The following is a 27,898-nucleotide window of genomic DNA, read 5'->3' on the forward strand; positions in this document are numbered from 1 at the left end:
GATTCCCCTTGGCACAACCTTCTCGCCCAGCACACGTCGAGCGGTACCACCGAGCAGTCCAGTCCCTACGTCCTTCACGGCTGGCTGTTATCCACCATCTCTTGCGAACGAGAGCTTTTCTCGTAGCGCAGCAACAGAGATGGCTGGAAACGTCCGTCAGTCCTCTGCAGCTGTGTACCAGGGGAAGTGGGCCGTCTTCTGTGGTTGGTGTCGTAGACGGGGTATATCTCCTCTCAGAGCCACTCTTCAGCAGGTAGCGGATTTCCTCGTTTTTCTTCGCCGAGAGAAGCTCCTCTCAGTCCCCACAGTTAAAGGATACAGAGCCGCATTGGCGCTCGTCCTGAAACTGAGGGGGTTGGACATCTCGAACTCGTTCGAGATCTCCTTGCTTATGAGGAGCTTCGAAAGGTCTTGCCCACCCAGGGAACTCAGGCCCCCTGCGTGGGACGTGACTCTCGTCCTTAGGAGTCTGACTCGAACACCGTTCGAGCCACTCCGAGAGTCGTCAGACAGGGATCTGACCCTCAAGACCCTCTTCTTGCTGGCCCTGGCATCGGCGAAGAGAGTAGGGGAACTTCATGGTCTTTCCTATGATGTACGACACTCCAGGGGATGGGGATCTGTGACGCTCGATTTCGTCCCGAACTTCGTTGCGAAGACTCAGAAACCGTCGGTCCCTGACGATAGGTTCGAGTCATTCACGATTCCCTCCCTATTGGACTTCACCGATAATGATGCGGATGAGATGCTGCTTTGTCCTGTGAGGGCGCTACGGCGCTATCTGAAGAGAACTCGACACCTCAGGCCTGAGTGTCGACGCCTCTTCGTTAGCACCGGGGTTACCAAGAAAGAAGTATCCAAGAACACTCTTTCTTTCTGGCTGCGTGAGGTCATCAGGAGGGCGTATGAGGCTGATGGTAGTGACGACATCCGTACGTCCCGTCCGAGAGCTCACGAAGTCAGAAGTATTGCCCCGTCGTTGGCGTTCCGTAAGAACTTCTCCGTGGCGCAGGTCCTGAAGGCAGGGGTCTGGTCTAACCAGACTACCTTTACGTCCTTCTACCTTCGGGATATTGCCCACAGGTCCTTGGATACATTTTTCCTTGGGACCCGTGGTGGCTGCTCAACAAGTTGTGTAGCTAACCCAGACCCTCGCAGGCTGAACAGCATCGAGTCCTGGTGTGACTGTGTGGATGGATGTGTGAGTGAGTGAGTGATGGCTCTCTCTTCCCATCTTTTCCTTCCCTCTACTGCCTGGGCAGAGGGCCATGGTCGTCACTACGCTGGATGAGGACGAGATGCAGGTGAGCTATATGACAGAGCCCCATCCTATCCCTTTCACTAGGGATAGGAGCAGAATATCCACCATTCCTTCTACAAGGGGGGGAAGTGGATGCCTACAAGAGTCAAACCCCATGACTTTATATTTGCTCCTGTACAGGAACAAGTTCTTACATTGCTGGTACGAAGAGATACGCATGCCTCTCTCTTAGTACTCGGTCCAGAGGTCTGACCATTGATCCTGCGGTGCACACCCCGATCAATCGGACAGAGGCTTGGATCCCTCCCTCTCTCTTACGACCAGGGAGGCTTCCAAGGTTGGGCGAACACCAGTCTGTTCACAAAAGACTCAGATTCCACCCACCAAGAAGTGAGTCTTCCTATTGTAAAAGGACCGAAGGTTTGTATGCCGTGTCGGAACAAATGACAATTTGTCCAAAATTGCATTTTTTCCTAACTATACAAACCTTGAGGTCCTTTTACACATAGCCCCACCTCATGCCACCCCTCACTCTGCAGTTTTTTGCTTGGGCCAAAGCAAAAGTGATTTGTTTACCTCCCAGTCGCGCGCATGCGCGGCCTGTCGGACAAGCAGTTAACTACCGAACCCCTGTTCGAAAGCGCTTACGACCTATCCAGCTGCCGCTAGTACCTTCCTATTGTAAAAGGACCTCAGGTTTGTATAGTTAGGAAAAATGCAATTTTGGACAAATTGTCATTTTTCAAGCTGTTTTCTTCCCCATAATTTACCTTACTGACCTCACCTATCACAAACAAATATCCACATCTCACTTATCCTAACTCCCAGTTTTTATTGCCAATAAGCCAGTAAGATAGCACCTTGTGTAGTATTTGTAATTGTTTGGCCTTTATGTGAATTAATTCACAGGAAAATTGTGACTCATTTGTTTCTTGAAATCTAGACATTTATTGAATTGTCATTGTTGTGTAGCTGGATAGAAATGACACCCATTTTTAGTAATGTATCTTTAGTGTCATCCATTTTTAGGTAATGTATCTTTGGTGGCATGGAGGATGGAAGCTTTGAAACTTTTAGATGTGATTGGAATCCTTTTAAAAGCAATTTTTATTTTACAGGACCTGAAAGGTACACTTGAGCAAGAATTAGACTTCCTCAATGAAGGGCGCAATGGTGAACGATGTGCTGATGAACTTTCTAAATTTAAGTTTGTTTATGTACCAAAAGTTCATTGGGATTTGAGTAGCAAGGTAAGCACTGAGGAATTTATAGTCAACCCTTCTCATAAATGAATTTTGTACCATTTGTGATAAATGCAAAGTATGAACAAGAAGCTACAGAAGGTAGGTCATTTATCATTTATATTGGCTCTTCAATTTTCATGTAGCCCTTAGTTTTTTTGTCTTTTACAAATTGAAGTAGCACGTAAGAGGTTTTTTGTTTTTGATAGATTACCAGTCTGAAACATGAGCTATATTTATTTGGCAAAGTGTCACTGATATTAAACCTTCAAGGCTCATGTGCCCCTTCTTAGTATTTCGTCTTCTTTTACAGAGAGTATTAACTGCAGAGTTTATAGATGGACTTAAGGTCAGCGACAAAGAAGGTTTAGCAAAAGCAGGTCTTAATTTAGTTGATATAGACAAGAAACTCATCAATGCGTTTGCAGAACAGATTTTCCATACAGGTTTTGTACATGCTGACCCTCATCCTGGAAATGGTAAGGTATTCTTTTTATTAACTAAAAGTAGAATTTATATAACTATATGATTGTATGTGAAAAGAAAAATTCAGGGTTGTCTGATGATAGACATGATTTTGATGGTTTTCATATAGAACTTTGAAAGTATAATTTCTGTCATCTATTAACATCACAATATTGTGTATAAATATACCAGCCCGAGAAGAGTCTACTTGAGACTCAGAGGTCTGGAAAAACTAACCCCTATTAATAATAATATAGCAAAAAAGATAAACTCTCCAAAATTACCAAACTATGGGTAGAGGGCCTAAGGTGGTTACAATTAATCTTGAGTTTCCCTGGAGGATTCATAGACTCACTGACTCACTGGTCTCACTTCTATCTTTAACTGGAGCTTTAGACCTCACTTTTATCGATTTCCCCTTTAGTTTTTCACCCTGGTTATGATGAAAGAAATGTTAGCATCATATCCAGCTTACATGAAAGTTTAGATAATGCCAGGGAAGCAAACTTGTTTCATGAAGGAGCATCTGCAATTTGTCCTTTCCATAAACTTAAACAACATTACTGGATTGTTGTTGAATTTTCACTGTGAGCCATTTACAGTGGAACCTCGTTTTCTGTACATAATCTGTTCCAGAACGTCTCACGAATTTCAAAACAGAAATAAAAAACAATAATTCCAATAAGGAATAATTTACGTCCAGTTAATGTGTTCCAGACACCAAAAAATATTAACAGAAAACACATTTTATAGGGAATAAACAGTTTTACATACAGAAAATGATGAGAAGTAAAAATAAATGACTAATGAAATGAATTAATAAACATTTGATATCATTCTTACCTTTATGGAATACTTGTTAGCATATGGAAGAAAGAGAGGGGGGGGAAGGAGGAGAGGTTATTGGTTGGAAGGGGAATCCCCCTACAGAAGGACTTCATGTACCAAGGACCTATCTGGGTTTACTTCTCTATATTTATTACTGGCACTGTGTGCGGTTATTTCCCCCCTGCTTCGTTTTTGACTTGCACTAGGACCAGCTTGAGAGTCACTGGACCCCTGTTGCACAACAAAACTGTCTAGAGACATTAGTTTGATGTCTAAAATTGGCCTAAAATGAAATAAGGCATTGTCATTAAATATGTTGGAGACAGAGATCACAACATCTTTGTTGGGATGATAATTCTCCACAAAACTTTACATCACTCCACTTTGCAAACATGTCCTTACTGAAGTAGGCACATTATGTATGCCTATTCGCTTTTTTAATTTTTCAAACGAGCCTCTGCTGGCTTTAAATTCACTAACAGCAGTACTTGTTGTAGGCATGTGCTCACTGAGATCGGTGTGCATCATTCCTGCCTTTTCACAGATTATCGCCTGTGACACAGTCTCCCACTAACTGTTTTTCTTTGATCCAAACCAATAACAACTTCTCAAAATCTGTAAGTTGCGATCTCTGTTTCGTCAATCATGTTACTCATTTTCCAACATCAGCTGCCTTGATTTCTTTTTTCCTTGCTAGCATGGAGCTGATTGTTGATATGGACTTGCTACACATCCTGGTGAGATCAGCCATACGTATGCCTCTTTCATATTTTCCTATGAGTTCTTTCTTAAATTCTTTAGTGTTTTTAACCATTTTTGCAGAAGAGCTGGCACTTGGTTTCTCTTTGGCCCCATGATGGCTTATTTAGCAGTTGCACTCGAATAAAAAAGCACAAAAAACAATGAACACAAAGGCAGAATGGGTCATGAGAGAACATAGGGTGCTTTATTTGGGCCCTCGGTATGGGCCTAGTCATGGACTGGGCCCTAGAAGGAACGATTCCGGGTGTATGAATTCCAAGGAAGTGTATGAAACCCGAGTCAAATTATTGTCGGAAAAAGTCGCAAAAACTGAATCATACGAAAACCAGGGCATATAAAATGAGAGTTTTATGCATGACACTTACCTGGCAGTTATATATATAGCTGTATTTTCTGAAGTCCGACAGAATTTAAAAACTTCCGACACACGCAGTGGTCGGCCAGGTGGTTAGTACCCTTATTCCCCCGTACCCATTCCCGCCGCTGGGAGGCGGGTATCAGGAACCATTCCCATTTTCTATTCATAAATTTTCTGTCGCCGGTACTGAAAACACCTGTTTTCAGTACCTCCGGCTTAGGATTTTGGAAACTTCATTTGCCGCTAAGTATCCTAATTGTCTTTTAATTTATTTACTTGGATTTGTGGCTAGGCATACGCTATCTTAAATTGATTTGAATTTGATTCATTTTTGCATAAGATATCTGAATCTAGTTAGGCTAGTTTCAGAGGGTGTTGTCTGCAAAGATAGGGTGTGGCTACCGAAAGCTTCGGTAGTTCCGCACTTGGGGGACGCAATTAATCAGTAAACGTGTCTAATTCCGTAAGGAAAAATTTGTTTGTTTAGTATGTACGCAATTATCAATTACGAAAGTCAGGGTAGTGAGACTGCTAACCTTCCGGTAGACTTTATTTTGCCTAACGCTGTAGTATGGCCTACCGGGTATAGACTATGTCTGCGAGAGGTGATCGCTCTCCTTCATTGTTGTGAAGAGTTCTACTTCTGTTTTTTGTTACGCCTAACCCTGTAATGTTGCCTTCGGGCCCTAAAACAGTGTCTGTAGAGGTTCTTGCCCTTTCTCTTATACTATTTCGATTCGTAACTTAGAATCGAAGTGTTTGCTTTAGAGAGCAATAGTGAAGTGGCTAAGTGCAGTGACAGTGCCCCTTGTGTAGTGGAGGGTGCGTCAGATCGGCCTTATAACGCCTCTAGGTCTAGACCTCTGTCGAACTCCCAGAACCAAGGGAGAGGGGGGCATGTCGCAAAGCCGAAGGAGGGTTACAGGGAACCCCACCGATCTGGCGTGCCTTCGGCAGTTTCTGATGAAAATCCCCAGACTGCCAAAGTGCGTGCACATGCACGAATCCTGAAGGATTGCTTCTCGTCCTCCGAGGCGTCCTTCCCCGCACAAGGGTTGGAGCTCTCGGAAGGACTCGCGCCCTCTAAAGAAGCTTTATAGAAGAGGACGCTTCACGTCCCTTCTCCCTCGTTATGTGTTTCAGTGAGAAGTAAGAAGGCGAAAGTTGCCTGATCACGTGTACTTCTTTCCACCAAGAAATAGGAAAAAGAAGGCAGTTTCTCTCGCTTGTTTTGACGCCTGTCAGGAGCATGACACTTTTCTGCACGCTATTTGGACGATCGGCTTGAACAGGACGCTCGGATGGACGCACTCACCAGTGGACGCCGAGCGTCCTCGCCAGTGGCCGCCGAGCGCGCACCAGGACGCCGAGCGTCCTCGCCAGTGGACGCCGAGCGTCCTCGTCAGTGGACGCCGAGCGCGCACCAGGACGCCGAGCGTCCTTGCCAGTGGACGCCGAGCGCGCACCGAGAACGTTTCTGTTGAACTCTTCAAGCTCTTGTTTAAGATTGAGCCTCAAGAAAGTGAACAGAACTTCGTCTTCGAAACCCAGCAAGACTCGGTTTCGTGAATTCAAGAGGTCTCTGTCAATATTTGCTTTTCGCAAAGGTGGATGGAGTTAAGGAAAGCTCAAGGGAAGATCGTTTTCTCTACCTCAGTCAAGACTTTGAGATAAGACAGTTACGGGTTATGTAAAGGCTCGACGTCCTGGAACGTCAGGATTTTCGGCAACGTTCAGTAGGATTCTTGCAAAGGCACTCATCAAAAGGACGCTCTTCAGGAAAGCGCAAGACAAGACTTCCTTTGCCATACTCCGCCAATAAATTTAAAGCTTTTAGACCATCTGAAAGGGTTTTTCAGATGATAGATTTTGTTAGTTTCTAGTCGAGACTTCCATGCCGATTGAGCATCGTCGTTCTACCTACCGTAAGCCCAGTCTCTTAACAGGATTCTTGTCCCTTCCTTGTTTGAGACGGGAATCGAAAAATAAAAGGCTCGACTTCCTGGATTACGTTTTGTCAATTCAGTGACTTTCCCCCATTGACAATATACTATCGTTTTGTCAAGTAAGTGGGTCTCCCCTCATTGACAAAATATCTCTCTGTACCGTTAATGGGTTAGTTCTCATTGACAAACATCTCATTAACTTGATATTGCGTAAGCGAATAAGGACAAGGTTCGGAAGAGCTCTCCTTCCTCATTCGCAGACTCGTACAAGAAATAGACTTGTAGACTACGTCAATGAACGCTTATGTCCAGTATCTTAAGAAGCTTGAGATGTCTGCTTCGATTCTCTAAGTTTTGTTCATGAAACTTGCCTGTCAGATATGTATGTAGCTGTATTTCCGAATTCAGCTATATATATGTCTGCCAGGTAAGTATGAACAAACTTTATTGTGATATAATAAAATTTTTGCCTTGCGTTATTTTACTACTGGTTGGTTCAAGTCATACACGCTTGCTGTAGTTACCTCTTCGGATGGCAACCGAGAGGTCTATTGTCTACTATTTTAAGGACATTTAATCGTCACTCCCTGCAGCCTTCCAGGAGTTTCCGATTTATCTTTTACCGTTGTATGGTAGTGTTCTGACGACACAAACGCATCTATATTTGTTCCGATACGTAATACAAACCCTCGGTCCTTTAACAATAGGAAGGTAACTAGCGGCAGCTGGGACGGTCGTAAGCTTCGAACAAAGGGAGAACGGTAGTTAACTGCTTGTCCGATCGTGCGCGCGCCCAGCGCGCCGAGTGGTGAAGAATCACTTTTGCTTTCGGCCGCGGGTGTGAAGGACGTGTTCGTCATCGCTCTCTGCCCGCTTCATCGTCGTATGCTTTGTTTATATTGTGTTTTCTACTAATGGTTTGGTTTGACTTGAAAATGAAACTGTAAGTACACTGTTTTCATTTTCATTACTTAATTATGAATCAACATGGAGCTATCGCCGTAGAGACGGCGATTTCCGCTCTTTTCATGAATTGAACCCTTGAATTATGTCTCGGTGCCGAGGGCGGGCGCACTCGCGCCGAGTCATGTATTTTTGGCGAAAAGTGTGTTAATTGAAAGATGTTTAAGTACTCTTTTTCATTATATTTTTGCCCTGTGCGTTCGTTGCCGAGAGCTTGATTGCGCTCGGCAAGAGCCTCTTATTTTGTATGAATAGAATGCAATGAAAGTGGATTCGCAATGCAGTTTTCTTTTCATTTTCATTTATTAATTGCATCAAATTTAATTTTGGATCAATTTCCGCTCTTACCCGGGAATTAATCCTTACGATTTATTGCTGTGAAAGTGAAAATAGCAAGTGCAGTATTGTTCATTTTCATATATATTTATGATAGCATCATATTATTATGGATCAAGTTTCCGCTCTTACCGGGAATTGATTTTTCCCTCTTTTAAGTTCTATGAAGTGAATCGCAAGTGCAGTATTCTGTTTCATTTTCATATTACTTTTCACTGCTGTGCGGGGGTAGGGGAAGCGAAGGTCTGCCAGGAAGTCGTCGGGGAAAGCTCTCCCGCGACTCCCTTGGTATCCGATTCTTCGTCTTCTTTCCTGCCCCCCCGCTCAGCTTCCTCGTATTTTGTTTTTGGGGTCTTCCTTCCGTTCGGGGTGGGGGCATGCTCTCCCCCCCCGTGCGTGAGGGAACCCCTCTTACTAATCTGTCTGTGCTACCGCAGGTGCTACAGCCGTGGGAGACGACCTTGGACAGGTATGGACCACTGCGGCTGCAGGGCGTGCCTAGCATCCACGATCTGCTGCAGAGTCTAGCGGGTCTCTGGGGCGGTGACCTTGGAGTGGTCTCCACTACAACCTTCACGGCCGCTTTATGCTGCTTCCCCCCGCTGGTCTACACTCCCCATGCTGTGTCGGTGACGCCGTCTGCCGCTTCTAGGGCCGGTCGCCGCCGTACCGAGGAGGGTATGCCGCCGCCGCCTGTGTTTTCTTCGTGTTGCCTGCCCAGACTTCCGCTGTTCCAGCAGCTCGCCCCTGGACTGGCGCCAGTACCACGCTGGCTGGCTGCCGTTGATTCTACGAGGCGATGGCTGGGCCTGCCGTACCTGTCGCTGATGTGGTTCCCGCTACTGGCTTGGCTGTCCCTTCTGTGTTTACCGCTGCCGCTGTCCTGCCGCTCCTGAGCTGGTTTGCTGTTTCCTGTCGCTCCTGGTTCCTGCGCCTGTCCTGGGCCTGGATGGGCTGGTTCCTGCCCATGGTGTTTCTTCCCCAGTCCCAGGTGGCCTTCGGACAGGTGCAGTCGGGGGCCGTGTTGCTTCGGCAATAGGCCCGACTCCGGCCTGGATGGAGGACCTGACGACTGTCCTGCGTGAGCTGACGAAGAAGAGGAAGGTGTCATCGTTCGTCTGTTGCTGGCCTCTTCCCCTTCGACTTCTAAGGCCCATAAGCCGAAGAAGAAGGCTGCCTCCCCCCCTAAGAAGTCTCCTCGGGAACTTCTAAGGGCCCGTCCCACCTCGGTGGACGGGGGGATCCTTCTGCTGGTCCTCCTGCTCCTTCGGGGAGCGTGGGGCCCGTCTTCCCCTTCCGTAAGGAAGAGAAATAGACGGGGACCAGAGGAGTATCGGTTAGCTGTGGGTACTTCCTCGCCTTGGTGCTAGCGGCGATGCCGCTACGCCAGGTTCCGGCTCGGTCTCTCGTTCGCGGGGGAGATCCCGAGTGTACGCTCTCCCTCGGGAGACCGTGCAGCCAAAGTTTCGGCGCCAGAGTTCGCTCGGCGCCAAGACCACGGCACGGAGCAGAAGGCTGGCGAGAACCGCTCAGGTGACTCTCGCCAGGCCAGCGGCCGCTCTCGCAGCGACCAGCTGGTAACCGGGTTTTGTTATTCCCCCTAAGCAAAGACTCCTTCGGGAACTTCGAAGGGCTCGTCACATTCCGGTGTGACGGGGGGGTTCTTCTGCTGGTCCTCCTGTTCCTTCGGGAACGGGGCCCGTCTCCCCTTCTGAGAAGAAGAAGAAGACGGGGACCAAGGGTGTGCTGGTTACCGCTGGTACACCCTCGCCTGGTCTTGGCAGCTCTGCTGCTAAGCCAGGTACCGGCTCGGTTTTTCTCGTCCGCGAGAAAGGTTCCGAGTGTACGATCTCCTTCGGGTGACCGTGCAGCCAGTTAAGACGCCTGAGTTCGCTCAGCGTCATGACCGATAGGCACGGAGCAGAAGACTGTCGAGAGCCGCTCAGGTGACTCTCGCCAGGCCAGCGGCCGCTCTCGCAGCGACCAGTCGGTACCTCGGGTGGACGTGACGGTCTCTGACCGGCCCACGGGTTGAGGCTGGGAAGAGGGTCCCCCAGGTCCCCTCGACCGACGGTACCAGCCTCGGCTGGTACCAGCGGTTTGACGTGCCGCGAGGACGCTCACCGGTCTCACGGCGAAAGCGAGCTCTGCAGGTCACCTGACCGCCGCTCCCACAGGGACCGGGCGGATACGGTGACCAGCAGCAGCTCGTCTGACGCACGGGACCGGGGTCGACGTGCTCAGTCGAGCCGCTCGCCACAGGTGAGCGGCACGGCCAGGCCTGCAGATCGATCCCCACCGCGGGTTGGTGATCGGCTGCAGCCCCCCACGTACGCTGGTCCTGCCAGCGAGCGGGGGTGGGGGAGCGTCAGGTCTGTCTCTCCACTACCTTCAACTTCCTCGGGCTACACCGGGAAGAGCGAGGTAGCTAGGAGTGATCGTGAGAGGTGCGCCGCTCACGATCCCGTCACGACGCCGCACGTGCCACGTATGGTCTTATGACCAACCAGGACGTACGCGCAAGTGATTGGAGGCGACCGTCAGGGGGAGAGGGGGTAGCGTCAGTTCTGTCTCTCCGATACCTTCACTTCCTCGGCATACGCCAGGAAGAGCTAGGTATATAGGAGTGATCGTGAGAGATGCGCCGCTCACGATCCCGTCACGACGCCGCACGTGCCAGGGTGGTCTTAGGACCAACCAGGACGTACTCGCAAGTGGATGGAGGCAAAACCGTCAGGGGATCTGTTGCTGGTCCTTCTTCTGAAGGAGGAGGGTCCTGGGAGCTGCTCTTGTTGGAGGGACTGGACGGTCCTACTCCTCAAGACGCTGTAACTTCCGAGATTCAGAGTAACTTTACCCAGGTTATTGCACTGATTCGTCAGCACAACACGGGACCGGGGGAAGGATCGCCGCTCCCCACCAAGCAGAGCCCAAGTGTCTCTGCTCGAGTCGTTTTGGGGCCCGAGAGGGAACCCAAACCGACGCTGGGGGGGTTTTGGGTATGCCGCGATCGGAGCTTACCGATTCTGTCTTGAACCAGAGTCTCTCGTCTCCGGACAAGAAGGCTCTCTCAGTTTCTGGCCGGTCGATCAAGCTACTTCCACCTCCTCTACTGCGACAGCGGCGTTTCTACGTGTCTTCGGACAACCGTATTTAAATACTCCTTCGGTCCTCCTGAGAGGTTTCGACCTCGACGAGGACTGGAATGAGTCGGAGGACGGTATCGGCTCTCTCCTGTCAGGTGTCGATCAGCCCCACCCAGACGACGTTCACAGTGGCGGCAGACCCTTACCTACAGTGAGAGTTCGTAACCCTCCTCGGGGAAAAAACGTTTTCTCCTGACGATACGTTTTCCCAGACTCTGAGAAGCCATCGCCGCAAGGCGATGGCTGCTCCTACTCTTCTCCAACTGCTAGTTCCACTGGGAAGGCGAGCGAGTATCCAATTCCTCCCCCATTCCCTCTCTCTCCCTTACGGCTACGAGGGAAAGGGGAAGGATCCTACAGAGATTTCTCTGTAGGATCCCACGTTGGGGACTGCGCTACCAGGGGGGTTTGGACCTTCGGGTCCTACCTGACGTAAGCCCCGGTCGTTGAGGAGGGATCCTGCCCCATTCTCGATTTTCTACGGGAATCGAGAGGACCACCAGCCGATTATCGTTTGACGAATTCGGTGGGGGTTTCGCAGACTGCTTAGAATTCTACGGAATTTCTAGCGCATTCAGAGTGTTTTAGAGTTTCTTACGATCTCCAAACACTTAGGCGAGACCACGGTCCAAAGTGAGCGAGACGAGAATCCCCGATATGTTACACGATAATCGGGAACCTCGCCTATGCTCGAATTCCTGGAATTTCTAGCATTAGGAAGAAGACTGCTGCTGAAAGAAGACTATCTCACAGTAGGCGACCAACTGGAATAGAGAAGAACGGACGGGAATATCCAGTTTGGCTGGAACTATCGTCTTAGTATTCTGTTCACCATTGAAGCTTTCCTTCGAGGAAGACTTCTCCTTCACTCTCTTTAATAGAGAACGAAGGTGGTCGATCTCCAATCCTTATTTTGTTTTCTTGAAGGAAAGAATTTAGGATGGAGATCGTTGTTCAGAATCCTACAAATATACTACGTATATTAACCTCGCGACATGATTCTGCTAAGCAGTTGAATGGTCCGAGGGGTAGGCGCATATCCTGGTTATTCTACGGATTGCGACTTAGACGAAAAGTATTCTAATTGAACTGCAACCCGGGTTGCCTGCAACCTCCCAGGAGTTTCCAGTTTCAATTTTATATACTTATGGTTGTGTCACAACAACACCATTTTAGCTTTTATATTTACCGAAATTCGTTTCGCTTAAATATAATTGCTCGAGCATATCTTTTTATGCTCGGTGGTTCTTGCCGAACGCATTCCTTCCGTGGAAAGGATTCTTGGCACTCAGGATTACGAGTCAGCGACAGCTACTGCGTATTGAATTGCCCGAGGCATTTCAGTATCAGCTGCCGCTTTGAGATAGACGGTTGTTTATGTCTTTCTCACCTGCTTTGATTGAATAACAACCGTATCTCTGCCCAACAATCACGGACTTAAGTCTCTGATTAACGGGGATTCTCGCATACATGAATGACCATCTACTGCTGAGAAACGCTAGTATTCATCGTCTTCGGTATTGCGAGAATTTTAAACAGAGATATCTATTCGACTCTCATCTTTCTGTTTACCGCACGGTAACAGAATTCTGTAATAGTCTCTTGCTGCATCGTATCCCGATAATGCGAATGATTTTTGCGGAATCTGAGTTTGTCCTCAAAATATCTTGTATTCGGAGGTGTACAATTGTTCATTGTTCACCCCGGATTAGCAGATGTATTGAAAGACATCGCCTACTCCCACACCTGCCAGCTCTACTTCCAAACGTTCAGCCCATGAGAAGCAGTTCTTCAAGCGGCTCTCCCCTGTGTTTCATTACTGAAGAACGCCCCGCTTTCATTGCACAACGGACAGCAATGAAATGGCGGTTAGCGTTTTCAGTCATTTGTAAGCACAGGTTTAGAATCTTGAGATTCCTTCTCTCGATTCAGCTGGAAGACGTAGGTTGCATTCATTGCCTACCTTCGTCTTCAACGTCACATAGTGTTGTTTTCTCCTTAAGCTGAGATTCAACGTCTATGAGATTTTCTTGCCATCAGGGACCTCGGTCTTTTGAAGGCAATTGACTTTCGCCTTTTGAGCTTATGCATTAAGAGAATCACCGCCGCGCCGTCCGGCATCGGTGACTAACAAATATTTTATTTGTTTGGTCTCTCAGCATAACTCTTTAAAGGGCGAAGGTCACGTGACTTACCCGGATGCTTGGACAACTTGCCTCTACTGATTCCGAACCAGTCAGTCGGCAGCTGTCAGAGCGTCCGAGTCAGTTACGAACTATGCTGTGGACTTAGTTCGGTTGTTCCAGAGCAATCATTACTTCGTCTTAATAGCTTGTCATATGAGTACTGTACATAACCAAAGTCGAGAAGAGGGATAGGTCATACGTACTCTTCCCTTCTTTTCGTCTTAGGTAACTGCATGACTTCTCTTGAGAAGTCAAGCACAAAGGGATGGGGATTTGTGACGCTCGATTTCGTACCGATCTTCGTATCGAAGACTCAGAACCCTTCGGTAACTGACGATTGGTTCGAGTCCTTCACAATACCCTCCCTAATGGACGTCACCGCCTCCGATACGAAGGCTATGCTGCTTTGTCCTGTGAAGGTGCGACGGAGCTGTCTGAAGAAACTCGACACCCAGGATGAGTGTGGACGCCTCTTCATCATTCTCTCGCGTTCCGCAAGAACTTCTCCGTGGCGCAGGTAATGAAGGCAGGCGCCTGGTCCAACCGGACCGCATGCACCTCCTTCTACCTTCAGGATATTGCCCACAGTTCTTGGAATCTTTTTCCTTGGGAACCGTGGTGGTTGCCTCAACGTTGTGTAGTTAACCCAGACCCTCGCAGGCTGAACAGCATCGAGTCCTGGTGTGACCGTAAGAATGGATGAGGAATGAGAGTGTGACTGGCTCCTCTTCCCATCTTTTTCCTCTACCTTTGGGTAGAGGGACACGGTCGTCACCCTGCTGGGTAAGGACGAGATGCAGGTGACTACTCAATAGAGCACCATCCTATCCCTTTTCAGTAGGGATAGGAGTAAATATCCACCACTTCCTCCAACAAGGGGGAGGAAGTGGATGCCAAATTGAGACAAACCCATCATTTTATGATTGTCTCTTGCAAACAGGAACAAGTTCTTGCTTGCTGGTACGAAGAGATACGCTTGCCTCTCTCTTAGTACTTGGCCCAGAGGTCTGACCATTGATCCTGCGGTGCACACCCCCGATCAATCGGACAGAGGTTTGGATCCCTCCCTTGCTCTTACGACCAGGGAGGCACTCCAGGGTTGGACGAACACCAGTCTGTTCACCAAAAAGACTCAGATTCCTCCCACCAAGAAGTGAGTCTTCCTATTGTTAAAGGACCGAGGGTTTGTATTACGTATCGGAACAAATGACAATTTGTCGAAAATTGCATTTTTCCTAACTATACAAACCTGAGGTCCTTTACATATAGTCCCACCTCATGCCACCCCTCACTCTGCAACTTTTTGCATGGGCCTATAGCAAAAGTGATTCTTCACCTCTCGGGCGCGTGCGCGCGCACGATCGGACAAGCAGTTAACTACCGTTCTCCCCTTGTTCGAAGCTTCGACGTCCCAGCTGCCGCTAGTTACCTTCCTATTGTTAAAGGACCTCAGGTTTGTATAGTTAGGAAAAATGCAATTTTCGACAAATTGTCATATTTAGCGTTTTCTGTTAAGCTTAAATATACCAGCTTGAGAGTCTCTTTTTGTTCAAAAAATAACGGACCTATTTCTTCGTAGAATAGGGTAGCTGGCAACCCAGACATAAAGTTAAGAGACGACGTTCGTAAGCTGCTGGCTGCTGCTGTGTCTGACTGTCCAAGTTCCAACCGAGCCACCAGTAACAGATCGTGCGCTGTCATGCGCTGTAGGTTACGTCTCTCTCTCTGCGGGATTGACTGACTAACCGTATCTCTGTTGCTGGCTTGGTTACGTCTCTCCTGCGGGATTGGACTGACTAACTGTATCTCTGTCCTACAATCACGGACTTTAGCCTAAGATTGAGGGATTTCTTACGTGAATGAATAAACGTTGCATTAGTTTTGCCTTACTATGTTCACAGAGTTATCTCTTAATCCTTTTGGTGCTCGTTACCGCACGGTATAGAACTACGAGTCTACCGCAACATTGCACTTTTATATGCTCTCCTGCTTAGGCAAAGCGCAGCCTTATAGGGAAGTAAGCATACTCGGGGAGGGAATGGATGAGCTTGCTGGGGACCATTTCCTTCCTGAAGAAGTTTGTTTCCCCGAATAATAACTGCAATTCAGACCACAGTTTTTTCCTACCGGGAAACTGAAATATTATTCAAGATCTAGGAATTATTCTAAACATCTCTCAGTGCGTCATGATAGAAAGAAGGTGCCGGACATCTGGATAGTGTTTCAGATGTCCTGGATCTTAATCTGAAAGAAGTAAATGCAATTCGGTCGTCCCTCCAGTCCTCGAAACGAGTTTTGGAACCAGTGGTCCACATCAACTCTGATATTCCACAGCTCTCTCATATCTTAAGAAGTATCTTCTCTCGGTCCCTGCTCGAGTTTACGAGAAAGAGCCTATTATAACAACAGGCGTAGAATGTAACGATCATCTAGAGGTTCGTTACAGGATTGCAAAAGTCCGTACGAATCGTCTCGATCGACGGCAGCAACGATAGATTACTAACATGCTAGGTATTTTAATTAAGTGGTGTTCTTTTTATGGTTGTCTGAGAGGGTTATTTCCTCTTCAGTATGTGAAGTGTAATGTGTTACGTTAGCTTTGTGTGTGGTTCAAAGGTGGTCTAACTTATTCCTAGCATGAATGCCCTGGTAAGAGAGGGCTAGGGTTTCCTGTCAACAAATTGGTCCCGTCAGTTGTCAGACCCTTGTTATTAGCTTTCCTCAACAAACAGGTCACATCCTAGTTGAGAGCTACTAAGGTTTAGCAGGCTAAGAGGCAGGACCTACGAAGTCAGCTACCTTAGCAGGTAAGGAACTTAATAAATAATTTTAAAAATTAGTTAATTTTTGAATTATGACGATGTTGCTGTCTGTGACCCACCTCCAGTGTGTCAATCAGCTATATATATACCTGCCAGGTAAGTGTCATGCATAAAAATGATATTGTTATGATACAATAAAGTTTTATGCATACTTACCTGGCAGGTATATATAATTAAATTCCCACCCTCCTCCCCTCAGGAGACAGGGTCAGAGAAAATCTGAGGAAAACGGAAATAGTTCCAAGTACCGGAGCGCCACGGGAACGTGGGGGAGATCACCTGAACTACCAGTGGTCTAGCGGTTGCCGAGAGTTTTGAAAATTCTGCCAGTGCGAACAGACAACAGAGAATGTTGTTTGACAGATTTGCATCTGTCAAACAACAAAGACCTTCACGATCATTGAGGTCTGTGGAATCTCGATTCTAGCTCACCATCTACTTTTTGCCTCGCCTGTTTTCTCGGAGTCAGACACTCGTGCGAGATCAGGCGACATATAGTAGCCCTGAGTTTCTTATTGATGAAGTCGATTGCGGACGACGTTGGGTTGCGTTGATACACCCCCAAGGTTTGCTTAGATTGAATCGCCCAGGCAGTCCAGACACTCATCCATTCAGCTAAGAATAGTGCCTTTTGGTCTTCAGGGTACAGCCTTGCTGTCCTTGATTCGTCTGACTGGTCAACTGGTCGTTCACCTGACTTTAGTACAGACTGTGCATTTCCGGATAGAAGCTTTTCAATATGGAACTTAGACGTAGTCTGAAGTTCGTGATGTCAAAGCATTCGAACCTCTCCTGCCTGTTAACTTCTTGTATGTGATCAGGAAGGCCTTCTTCTAACCACCTAGATACGACAAAGAGGGTTAGTGAGATTTTAAGCCATCGTCACAAGTTTTGGCTTTAGAGAACACAAGGAGGTGTGCTCTCTAAGCCTTTCGTTATGGCCTAAGAATGGAAACCCTTTTTGTCCTTGGGCCAGGATCTTGGAAGCAAGGATGGCACAAGTTAGTGGGCAGGAGCCAGAGAGAGTCCTGTGCCCTGTCAGGTCTCTCAAGTTTTATATCTACTTAAAATCAAGAAAGTCGAAGTCAGTCGGGCAATCTGCAGTGGTTCCGAAAAAAGACCAGACTTGCCCATATCGAAGTACACCCTGGTTTTAGGGTTAAGGAGTTCTTTCAAAAAAAAAAAAATGCTCCTTCATTGTGTTTGCACAAAGATTTGAAAGCTTTTTTATCTGAATGCTCACGAGGTGAGGGCGCGGCCTCGGAAGCATTTCAACAGAGCATGGCACTCAGCAACATCCTGAGTACCATGTTTTAGCGAAGCAACTCTGGGTTCACTTCACACTCCCTGCGAGATGTGAAGATGGCATATGAGATCTGCTGCTCGCTAGGGCCATAGTGTCTGCAGACACAATCTTGGGGCAAGAAGTACTACTCGTCCTATCCTGTAGAAAATGGTTAGGAAGAGCTCTTAATTTAGTTGTGGAGTCGCTGACAACGGCGACTTCTTAACTCTGAAGCCTTAGTTAACACACATTAACTTTGGCTAGGTTGGTCAGGTGGTGATATATATAATTATAATATATATATTTTATTTTACTTCTTAGCCCCCTCATGGTATGGTCAATATGGTCTAGTCACATTGTGGTCACGCCCCCGTTGACAGATCATCTGGAGTGCACCAGCTTCATAGGTCTCTCCACCTCGCTGGCAACTCTAGTAAAGCAGAAGCAGACTTGGGTGACAGTAATCACGAAGTCGGCTATGCTAACAGGTGGAACCAAGATGTAAATCATCTGCATGCATTTGTGTCCCAAAATCCTTCTATTCTGTCCCTTCCCACCTCCAACGGTGGGGTTCAACATATATATATATCTGACAGGTAAGTTCATGAGCAAAATGATATTGTAATGATACAATAAAGTTTGTTCATACTTAACTGGCAGATATATATATATTCAAGTACCCACCCACCTCCCCTCAGGGGACAGTGGAAATAAAAATTATGAATAGAAAATGGGAATGGTTCCTGATACCCGCCTCCCAGCGGCGGGAATGGGTACTAACCACCTGGCCGACCACTGCGTGTGTCGGAAGTTTTTTAAATTCTGTCGAACTTCAGAAAATACAGCTATATATATACCTGCCAGGTAAGTATGCATAAAATTTTATTGTATCATAACAATATCATGTTTGACTGTACTTATAATGTTGATCTCTAGTATTTTATTTATATACTTTAGTGTATAAGTAATATATAATTTTATTCTTAATAATCTGAAAAATTTACGAATAGTATTGATGGAAAAAAACCAAAAGTCCACTATCACAGTATAGACATCATGTGCTCAGCTGTCGTCTATTGCTTGGTTGAGAAGTTGTTCATTGCTCTGTAATTGTGAATTTGTTCTTTGTTTTGTGTTGCCTTGCAGTCTTTTTTTCATTATATGGAACATGAATAAAATTTCTGTGAGTTATTTACATTATCACAAACAAATGACTTCTTCTGGTTATTGACCTTGGTTTTAATATTAAACTTCCCTGCATGCCAGTAATGCTGATATAATTTACTGTACTATACCAACGCCTAATTATAATTATGGGATTTACCCAGTAATTACATAGCTAAGGGTTACACTTGCCGCTATATAATTGCTGGGTAAGTATAATTAAAACTTTATTTTATTATAGAAATGTTATCTTTTAGATTTTAGGCAAGAAACATTTAGTAGGATCTTAATTTGAACTCTGAACTCCTAACATAGTAAAATTTATAACGGTGTCTAATACATTACCTGAAAAAATATTTCCCTCCCAAGTAATTATGATTTTTCTCTTTATAGTTTTAATTCGTCAAAGTAAACATGGGGGAGCAGAAATTGTGATTTTAGATCATGGTTTGTATCAGTTTTTACCTACCTCTGTAAGACAACCACTTTGTCGACTTTGGAAGGCTATCGTTGTTGGAGACCATGAGAATATGAAAGAAAATTCAGCACAGTTGGGAGTTGCAGGTAAGATTGTTTTCTGTAGATTTTTTATGGTAATATATTTTAGGAAAACTTAAGGGGGCCGGCCGGAACCCTTATTAGGAGGGTATAGGGAAAAAAATGCAAAGTCATGAAAAAATTCTTGGAGCTTCATATGGCAATTGAGAATACGTATACGAAATATTTCATCAAAATTCCTCTTACTTTCGTAGTTACAGGGTAATTAGTAAACATAACTCAATAAACCTAAAACATTCATCCGTGCAAGAAAATGCAATATTTCTTCTGTTATCGTAAATTTTGATAATTATTGTCAAAGAAATTGTGAGAAATGGCATCTGTAGAGATTCCGTGGGTCGCAAAGGGGAGTATCAAGCTCAACCATGATCAGTGCGAGCACAGACTTTAAGTAGTCTACACGTTCGAGTTTCACCTCTGACACTCGCTTGCTTTTACATATGTTTATCTATGTTTCGGCAAGAATTTCATCATGCCAATGAGGAAAAGACAAGGAAAACATCTCGCTAACATAAAGATGAAGAAAATTCGCTCTAATATGATTACAAAATATCATAATATATGCGATATTAGCGTAGTTAGTGAAGAGAGAGAGGGAGGGTTGCGTAGTAAGTAAACGCCCCCATCTTGCCTGAAGCACACGTCACACTGTCCCCCAGGCTACGATCTTTGAGCAAAGGGATCTTAATTTATGATAAATAACATAGTTGTTCCGATACGTAATACAAACCCTCGGTCCTTTAACAATAGGAAGGTAACTAGCGGCAGCTGGACGGTCGTAAGCTTCGAACAAGGGGGGAGAACTGGTAGTTAACTGCTTGTCCGATCGTGCGCGCGCCCGAGAGGTGAAGAATCACTTTTGCTTTCGGCCGCGGGTGTGAAGGACGTGTTCGTCATCGCTCTCTGCCCGTTTCATCGTCGTATGCTTTGTTTATATTGTGTTTTCTACTAATGGTTTGTTTGATCTTGAAAATGAAACTGTAAGTACACTGTTTTCATTTTCATTACTTAATTATGAATCAACATGGAGCTATCGCCGTAGAGGCGGCGATTTCCGCTCTTTTCATGAAATTGAATTTAATTATGTCTCGGTGCCGAGGGCGGGCGCACTCGCGCCGAGTCATGTATTTTGGGCGAAAGTGTGTAATTGGAAAGATGTAAGTGAGTGCAGTATTGTTCATTTTCATTTATAATTATGAGAGCATCATATTATTATGGATCAAGTTTCCGCTCTTACCCGGGAATTGATCTTTCCCCCTTTAAGTTCTATGAAGTGAATCGCAAGTGCAGTATTCTGTTTCATTTTCATATTACTTTTCACTGCTGTGCGGGGGTAGGGGAAGCGAAGGTCTGCCAGGAAGTCGTCGGAAAGCTCTCCCGCGACTCCCTTGGTATCCGATTCTTCATCTTCTTTCCTGCCCCCCTGCTCAGCTTCCTCGTATTTTGTATTTGGGGTTGGGGTTTCTTCCTTCCTTTTCCGTTCGGGGTGGGGCATGTCCCCCCTCCCCCCCCGTGCGTGAGGGAACCCCTCTTACTAATCTGTCTGTGCTTTACCGTAAGGTGCTACATCCGTGGGAGCGACCTTGGACAGGTATGGGCCACTGCGGCTGCAGGGCGTGCCTAGCATCCACGATCTGCTGCAGCGTCTAGCGAGGTCTGGGGCCGTGACCTTGGAGCGGTCTCCACTACAACCTTCACGGCCGCTTATGCTGCTTCCCCCCTTCCCCCCCGCTGGTCTACACTCCCCATGCTGTGTCGGTGACGCCGTCTGCCGCTTCTAGGGCCGGTCGCCGCCGTACCGAGGAGGGGTATGCCGCCGCCGCCGCCTGTGTTTTCTTCGTGTTGCCTGCCCAGACTTCCGCTGTTCCAGCAGCTCGCCCCTGGACCGGCCGCCAGTACCAGGTTCCCGCTGGCTGCCGATGATCTACGAGGCGATGGCTGGGCCTGCCGTACCTGTCGCTGATGTGGTTCCCGCTACTGGCTTGGCTGTCCCTTCTGTGTTTACCGCTGCCGCTGTTCCTGCCGCTCCTGAGCTGGTTGCTGTTCCTGTCGCTCCTGGTTCCTGCGCCTGTCCATGCTGGTCCTGCCCATGGTGTGTCTTCCCCAGTCCCAGGTCCTTCCGGACAGGTGCAGTCGGGCCGTGTTGCTTCGGCAATAGGCCCGACTCCGGCCTGGATGGAGGACCTGACGACTGGCTGCGTGAGCTGACGAAGAAGAGGAAGGTGTCATCTTCGTCTTCGTCTGCTGCTGCCTCTTCCCCTTCGACTTCTAAGGCCCATAAAGCCGAAGAAGAAGAAGGCTGCCTCTCCCCCCTAAGAAGTCTCCTTCGGGAACTTCTAAGGGCCCGTCCCACCTCGGTGGGACGGGGGGTCCTTCTGCTGGTCCTCCTGCTCCTTCGGGAGCGGGGCCCGTCTCCCATTCCGTTAGGAAGAGATAGACGGGGACCAGAGGAGTATCGGTTAGCTGTGGTACTTCCTCGCCTGGTGCTAGCGGCGATGCCGCTACGCCAGGTTCCGGCTCGGTCTCTCGTTCGCGGGAGATCCCGAGTGTACTCTCTCCCTCGGGAGGACCGTGCAGCCAAAGTTTCGGCGCCAGAGTTCGCTCGGCGCCAAGACCACGGCACGGAGCAGAAGGCTGGCGAGAACCGCTCAGGGTGACTCTCGCCAGGCCAGCGGCCGCTCTCGCAGCGACTAGCTGGTAACCAGGTTTTTCCCCCCCCTAAGAAGACTCCTTCGGGAACTTCGAAGGGCTCGTTCCACCTCCGGTGTGACGGGGGGGTTCTTCTGCTGGTCCTCCTGTTCCTTCGGGAACGGGGCCCGTTCTCCCTTCTGAGAAGAAGAAGACGGGGACCAAGGGTGTGCTGGCTACCGCTGGTACACCCTCGCCTGGTCTTGGCAGCTCTGCTGCTAAGCCAGGTTACCGGCTCGGTTTTCTCGTCCGCGAGAAGTTCCGAGTGTACGGTCTCTTCGGGTGACCGTGCAGCCAAAGTTAAGACGCCTGAGTTCGCTCAGCGTCATGACCGAGGCACGGAGCAGAAGGACTGTCGAGAGCCGCTCAGGTGACTCTCGCCAGGCCAGCGGCCGCTCTCGCAGCGACCAGCCGGTACCTCGGGTGGACGTGACGGTCTCTGACCGGCCACGGGTTGAGGCTGGGAAGAGGTCCCACCCCCAGGTCCCCTCGACCGACGGTACCAGCCTCGGCTGGTACCAGCGGTTTGACGTGCAGCGAGGACGCTCACCGGTCTCACCGCGAAAGTGAGCTCTGCAGGTCACCTGACCGCCGCTCCCACAGGGACCGGGCGGATACGATGACCAGCAGCAGCTCGTCTGACGCACGGGACCGGGTCGACGTGCTCAGTCGAGCCGCTCGCCACAGGTGAGCGGCACGGCCAGGCCTGCAGATCGATCCCCACCGCGGGTTGGTGATGCGGCTGCAGCCCCCACGTACGCTGGTCCTGCCAGCGAGCGGGGGGGGGTGGGGGAGCGTCAGGTCTGTCTCTCCACTACCTTCAACTTCCTCGGGCTACACCGGGTAAGAGCGAGGTAGCTAGGAGTGATCGTGAGAGGTGCGCCGCTCACTATCCCGTCACGACGCCGCACGTGCCACGTATGGTCTTAGGACCAACCAGGACGTACGCGCAAGTGATTGGAGGCGACCGTCAGGGGGGGGGGGGGTGGGGAGGGGGAGCGTCAGTTCTGTCTCTCCAATACACTTTAACTTCCTCGGCATACGCCAGGAAGAGCGAGGTATATAGGAGTGATGTGAGAGATGCGCCGCTCACGATCACCGTCACGACGCCGCACGTGCCAGGTATGGTCTTAGGACCAGCCAGGACGTACGCGCAAGTGATTGGAGGCAACCGTCAGGGATCTGTTGCTGGTCCTTCTTCTGAAGGAGGAGGGTCTTGGGAGCTGCTCTTGTTGGAGGGACTGGATGGTCCTACTCCTCAAGACGCTGTAACTTCCGAGATTCAGAGTAACTTTGCCCAGGTTATTGCACTGATTCGTCAGCACAACGACCTGGGGGAAGGCTCGCCGCTCCCACCAGCAGAGCCCATGTCTCTGCTCGAGTCGTTTTGGGGCCCGAGAGGGAACCCAAACCGACGGTGGGTTTGCCGCGATCGGAGCTTGCCGATTCTGTCTTGAACCAGAGTCTCTCGTCTCCGGACAAGAAGGCTCTCTCAGTTCTGGCCGGTCGATCAAGCTACTTCCACCTCCTCTACTGCGACAGCGGCGTTTCTACGTGTCTTCGGACACCGTATTTAAATACTCCTTCGGTCCTCCTGAGAGGTTTCGACCTCGACGAGGACTGGAATGAGTCGGAGGACGGTATCGGCTCTCTCCTGTCAGGTGTCGATCAGCCCCACCCAGACGACGTTCACAGTGGCGGCAGACCCTTACCTACAGTGAGAGTTCGTAACCCTCCTCGGGAAAACATTTTCTCCTGACGATACGTTTTCCCAGACTCTGAGAGGCCATCGCCGCAAGGCGATGGCTGCTCCTACTCTTCTCCAACTGCTAGTTCCACTGGGAAGGCGAGCGAGTATCCAATTCCTCCCCCACCCTTCCCTCTCTCCTTACGGCTACGAGGGAAAGGGGAGGGATCCTTCAGAGATTTCTCTGTAGGATTCCAACGTTGGGGACTGCGCTACCAGGGGGGACCTTCGGGTCCTACCTGACGTAAGCCCCGGTCGTTGAGGAGGGATCCTGCCCCATTCTCGATTTCTACGGGAATCGAGAGGACCACCAGCCGATATCGTTTGACGAATTCGGTTGGGGGTTTCGTTAGAACTGCTTAGAATTCTACGGAATTCTAGCGCATTCAGAGTGTTAGAGTTTCTTACGATCTCCAAACACTTAGGCGAGACCACGGTCCAAAGTGAGCGAGACGAGAATCCCCGATATGTTACACGATAATCGGGAACCTCGCCATAGCTCGAATTCCTGGAATTTCTAGCATTAGGGAAGAAGACTGCTGCTGAAAGAAGACTATCTCACAATAGGCGACCAACCTGGAATAGAGAAGAACGGACGGGAATATCCAGTTTGGCTTGAACTATCGTCTTAGTATTCTGTTCACCATTGAAGCTTTCCTTCGAGGAAGACTTCTTCACTCTCTTTGATAGAGACCGATGGTGGTCGATCTCCAATCCTTATTTTGTTTTCTTGAAGGAAAGAATTTAGGATGGAGATCGTTGTTCAGAATCCTACAAATATACTACGTATATTAACCTCGCGACATGATTCTGCTAAGCAGTTGAATGGTCCGAGGGGTAAGGCGCATATTAATCCTGGTTATTCTACAGATTGCGACTTAGACGAAAAGTATTCTAATTGAACTGCAACTCGGGTTGCCTGCAACCTCCCAGGAGTTTCCAGTTTCAATTTTATATATTATGGTGTTGTCAACAACACCATTTAAGCTTTTATATTACCGAAATTCGTTTCGCATAAATATAATTGCTCGAGCATATCTTTTATGCTCGGTGGTTCTAGCCGAACGCATTCCTTCGTGGAAAGGATTACTTGGCAACTCAGGATGACGAGTCAGCGACAGCTACTGCGTATTGAATTGCCCGAGGCATTTCAGTACCAGCTGCCGCTTTGAGATGGACGGTTGGTTATGTCTTTCTCACCTGCTTTGATTGAATACCAACCGTATCTCTGCCCAACAATCACGGACTTAAGTCTCTGATTAACGGGGATTCTCGCATACATGAATGACCATCTACTGCTGTGACGCTAGTATTCATCGTCTTCGGTATTTGCGAGAATTTTAAACAGATATCTATTCGACTCTCATCTTTCTGTTTACCGGCACGGTAACAGAATTCTGTAATAGTCTCTTGCTGCATCGTATCTCGATAATGCGAATGATTTTTTGCGGAATCTGAGTTTGTCCTCAAAATATCTTGTATTCGGAGGTGTGCCAATTGTTCATTGTTCACCCCGGATTAGCAGATGTATTGAAAGACATCGCCTACTCCCACACCTGCCAGCTCTACTTCCAAACGTTCAGCCCATGAGAAGCAGTTCTTCAGGCGGCTCTCCCCTGTGTTTCATTACTGAAGAACGCCCGCTTTCACTGCACACCGCGCGCAATGAAATGGCGGTTAGCGTTTTCAGTCATTTGTAAGCACAGGTTTAGAATCTTGAGATTCCTTCTCTCGATTCAGCTGGAAGACGTAGGTTGCATTCATTGCCTACCTTCGTCTTCAACGTCACATAGTGTTGTTTCTCCTTAAGCTGAGATTCAACGTCTATGAGATTTTCTTGCCATCAGGGACCTCGGTCTTTTGAAGGCAATTGACTTTCGCCTTTTGAGCTTATGCATTAAGAGAATCATCGCCGCGCCGTCCGGCATCGGTGACTAACAAATATTTTATTTGTTTGGTCTCTCAGCATAACTCTTTAAAGGGCGAAGGTCACGTGACTTACCCGGATGCTGGACAACTTGCCTCTACTGATTCCGAACCAGTCAGTCGGCAGCTGTCAGAGCGCCCGAGTCAGTTACGAACTATGCTGTGGACTTAGTTCGGTTGTTCCAGAGCAATCATTACTTCGTCTTAATAGCTTGTCAGTATGAGTACTGTACATAACCAAAGTCGAGAAGAGGGATAGGTCATACGACTATCCCCTTCTTTTTCGTCTTAGGTAACTGCATGACTTCTCTTGAGAAGTCAAGCACAAAGGGATGGGGATTTGTGACGCTCGATTTCGTACCGATCTTCGTAGCGAAGACTCAGAACCCTTCGGTAACTGACGATTGGTTCGAGTCCTTCACAATACCCTCCCTAATGGACTTCACCGCCTCCGATACGAAGGCTATGCTGCTTTGTCCTGTGAAGGCGCGACGGAGCTGTCTGAAGAAACTCGACACCCAGGATGAGTGTGGACGCCTCTTCATCATTCTCTCGCGTTCCGCAAGAACTTCTCCGTGGCGCAGGTAATGAAGGCAGGCGCCTGGTCCAACCGGACCGCATGCACCTCCATCTACCTTCGGGATATTGCCCACAGTTCCTTGGATCTTTTTCCTTGGGAACCGTGGTGGTTTCTCAACACGGTGTGTAGTTAACCCAGACCCTCGCAGGCTGAACAGCATCGAGTCCTGGTGTGACCGTAAGAATGGATGAGGAATGAGAGTGGGACTGGCTCCTCTTCCCATCTTTTTCTTCCCTCTACCTCTGGGTAGAGGGACACGGTCGTCACCCTGCTGGGTAAGGACGAGATGCAGGTGAGCTACTCAATAGAGCACCATCCTATCCCTTTCAGTGGGGATAGGAGTAAATATCCACCAACTTCCTCCAACAAGGGGAGGAAGTGGATGCCAATTTGAGACAAACCCATCATTTTATGATTGTCTCTTGCAAACAGGAACAAGTTCTTGCTTGCTGGTACGAAGAGATACGCTTGCCTCTCTCTTAGTACTTGGCCCAGAGGTCTGACCATTGATCCTGCGGTGCACACCCCGATCAATCGGACAGAGGTTTGGATCCCTCCCTTGCTCTTACGACCAGGGAGGCACTCCAGGGTTGGACGAACACCAGTCTGTTCACCAAAAAGACTCAGATTCCTCCCACCAAGAAGTGAGTCTTCCTATTGTTAAAGGACCGAGGGTTTGTATTACGTATCGGAACAAATGACAATTTGTCGAAAATTGCATTTTTCCTAACTATACAAACCTGAGGTCCTTTACATATAGTCCCACCTCATGCCACCCCTCACTCTGCAACTTTTTGCATGGGCCTAAAGCAAAAGTGATTCTTCACCTCTCGGGCGCGCGCACGATCGGACAAGCAGTTAACTACCGTTCTCCCCTTGTTCGAAGCTTACGACCGTCCCAGCTGCCGCTAGTTACCTTCCTATTGTTAAAGGACCTCAGGTTTGTATAGTTAGGAAAAATGCAATTTTCGACAAATTGTCATTTTTGGTTTATTAATACCCAAAAAGGAATATGAAATTCATAATAATCATTATTTATTAACATTGTCTTTATAAAAAGAGAGTACAACTTTGAATTTCACCCCTTGACATTCTCTTGCATTTACATTTGTTTATTTTTGTTTCGGCAAGAATTTCATCATGCCAAAACGGAAAGTACTAGGAAAACATCTAGCTAACATACAGAAGAAGAAAATTCACTGTAATAAGCCGAGTTAGTGAAGGAGAGAGAGAGAGATTTGCGTAGGAAGGAGTGCCCCGTCTTGCCTGACGCAGTGCCCTAACCTACGATATATGAGCAAAGGGATCATCATTTATGATTAAATTATGATAAATAAAATAGTTTTGGTTTATTAATACACAAAAAAGAAATATACGTTCATAATAATCATTATTTATTAACATTGTCATTAAACTTTGAACGCCCGTATCTCAAAATTATAGTTATTGACCTTCAAAATCTATCTTCTCACTTAGTTTTAAAGCTATAACATTGGAATGTGGTATATAACTCAGAAAGACATTATAGAACAATCAAATGAAGCCCTTTTTTCCAATTTTTGTTTAGTCTTTTTTTTTTTTTTAATTTGTTTTCCTAATTTATAGGGTTTATTTTTTTACCATAATGAAAAATTCA

At 47.7% G+C, this 27,898-nt stretch overlaps 1 protein-coding gene across 1 annotated transcript in view; it reads left to right on the forward strand.

Moving 5' to 3' along the window:
• Positions 1–2,301: 2,301 nt before the first annotated feature.
• The window catches only part of LOC135200379 (uncharacterized aarF domain-containing protein kinase 5-like), a 46,109-nt gene continuing 20,512 nt past the window's right edge, over positions 2,302–27,898 (forward strand). Inside the window, exons 1-3 of the mRNA XM_064228994.1 lie at positions 2,302–2,511; positions 2,816–2,981; positions 19,157–19,327. Coding sequence (XP_064085064.1) covers positions 2,317–2,511; positions 2,816–2,981; positions 19,157–19,327 — 532 coding nt within the window. The 5' untranslated portion in view covers positions 2,302–2,316. The remainder of the gene's footprint in view (positions 2,512–2,815; positions 2,982–19,156; positions 19,328–27,898) is intronic.

This window comes from Macrobrachium nipponense, chromosome 26 (genome assembly GCF_015104395.2).
Source record: "Macrobrachium nipponense isolate FS-2020 chromosome 26, ASM1510439v2, whole genome shotgun sequence".
Classification (NCBI taxonomy): domain Eukaryota; kingdom Metazoa; phylum Arthropoda; class Malacostraca; order Decapoda; family Palaemonidae; genus Macrobrachium; species Macrobrachium nipponense.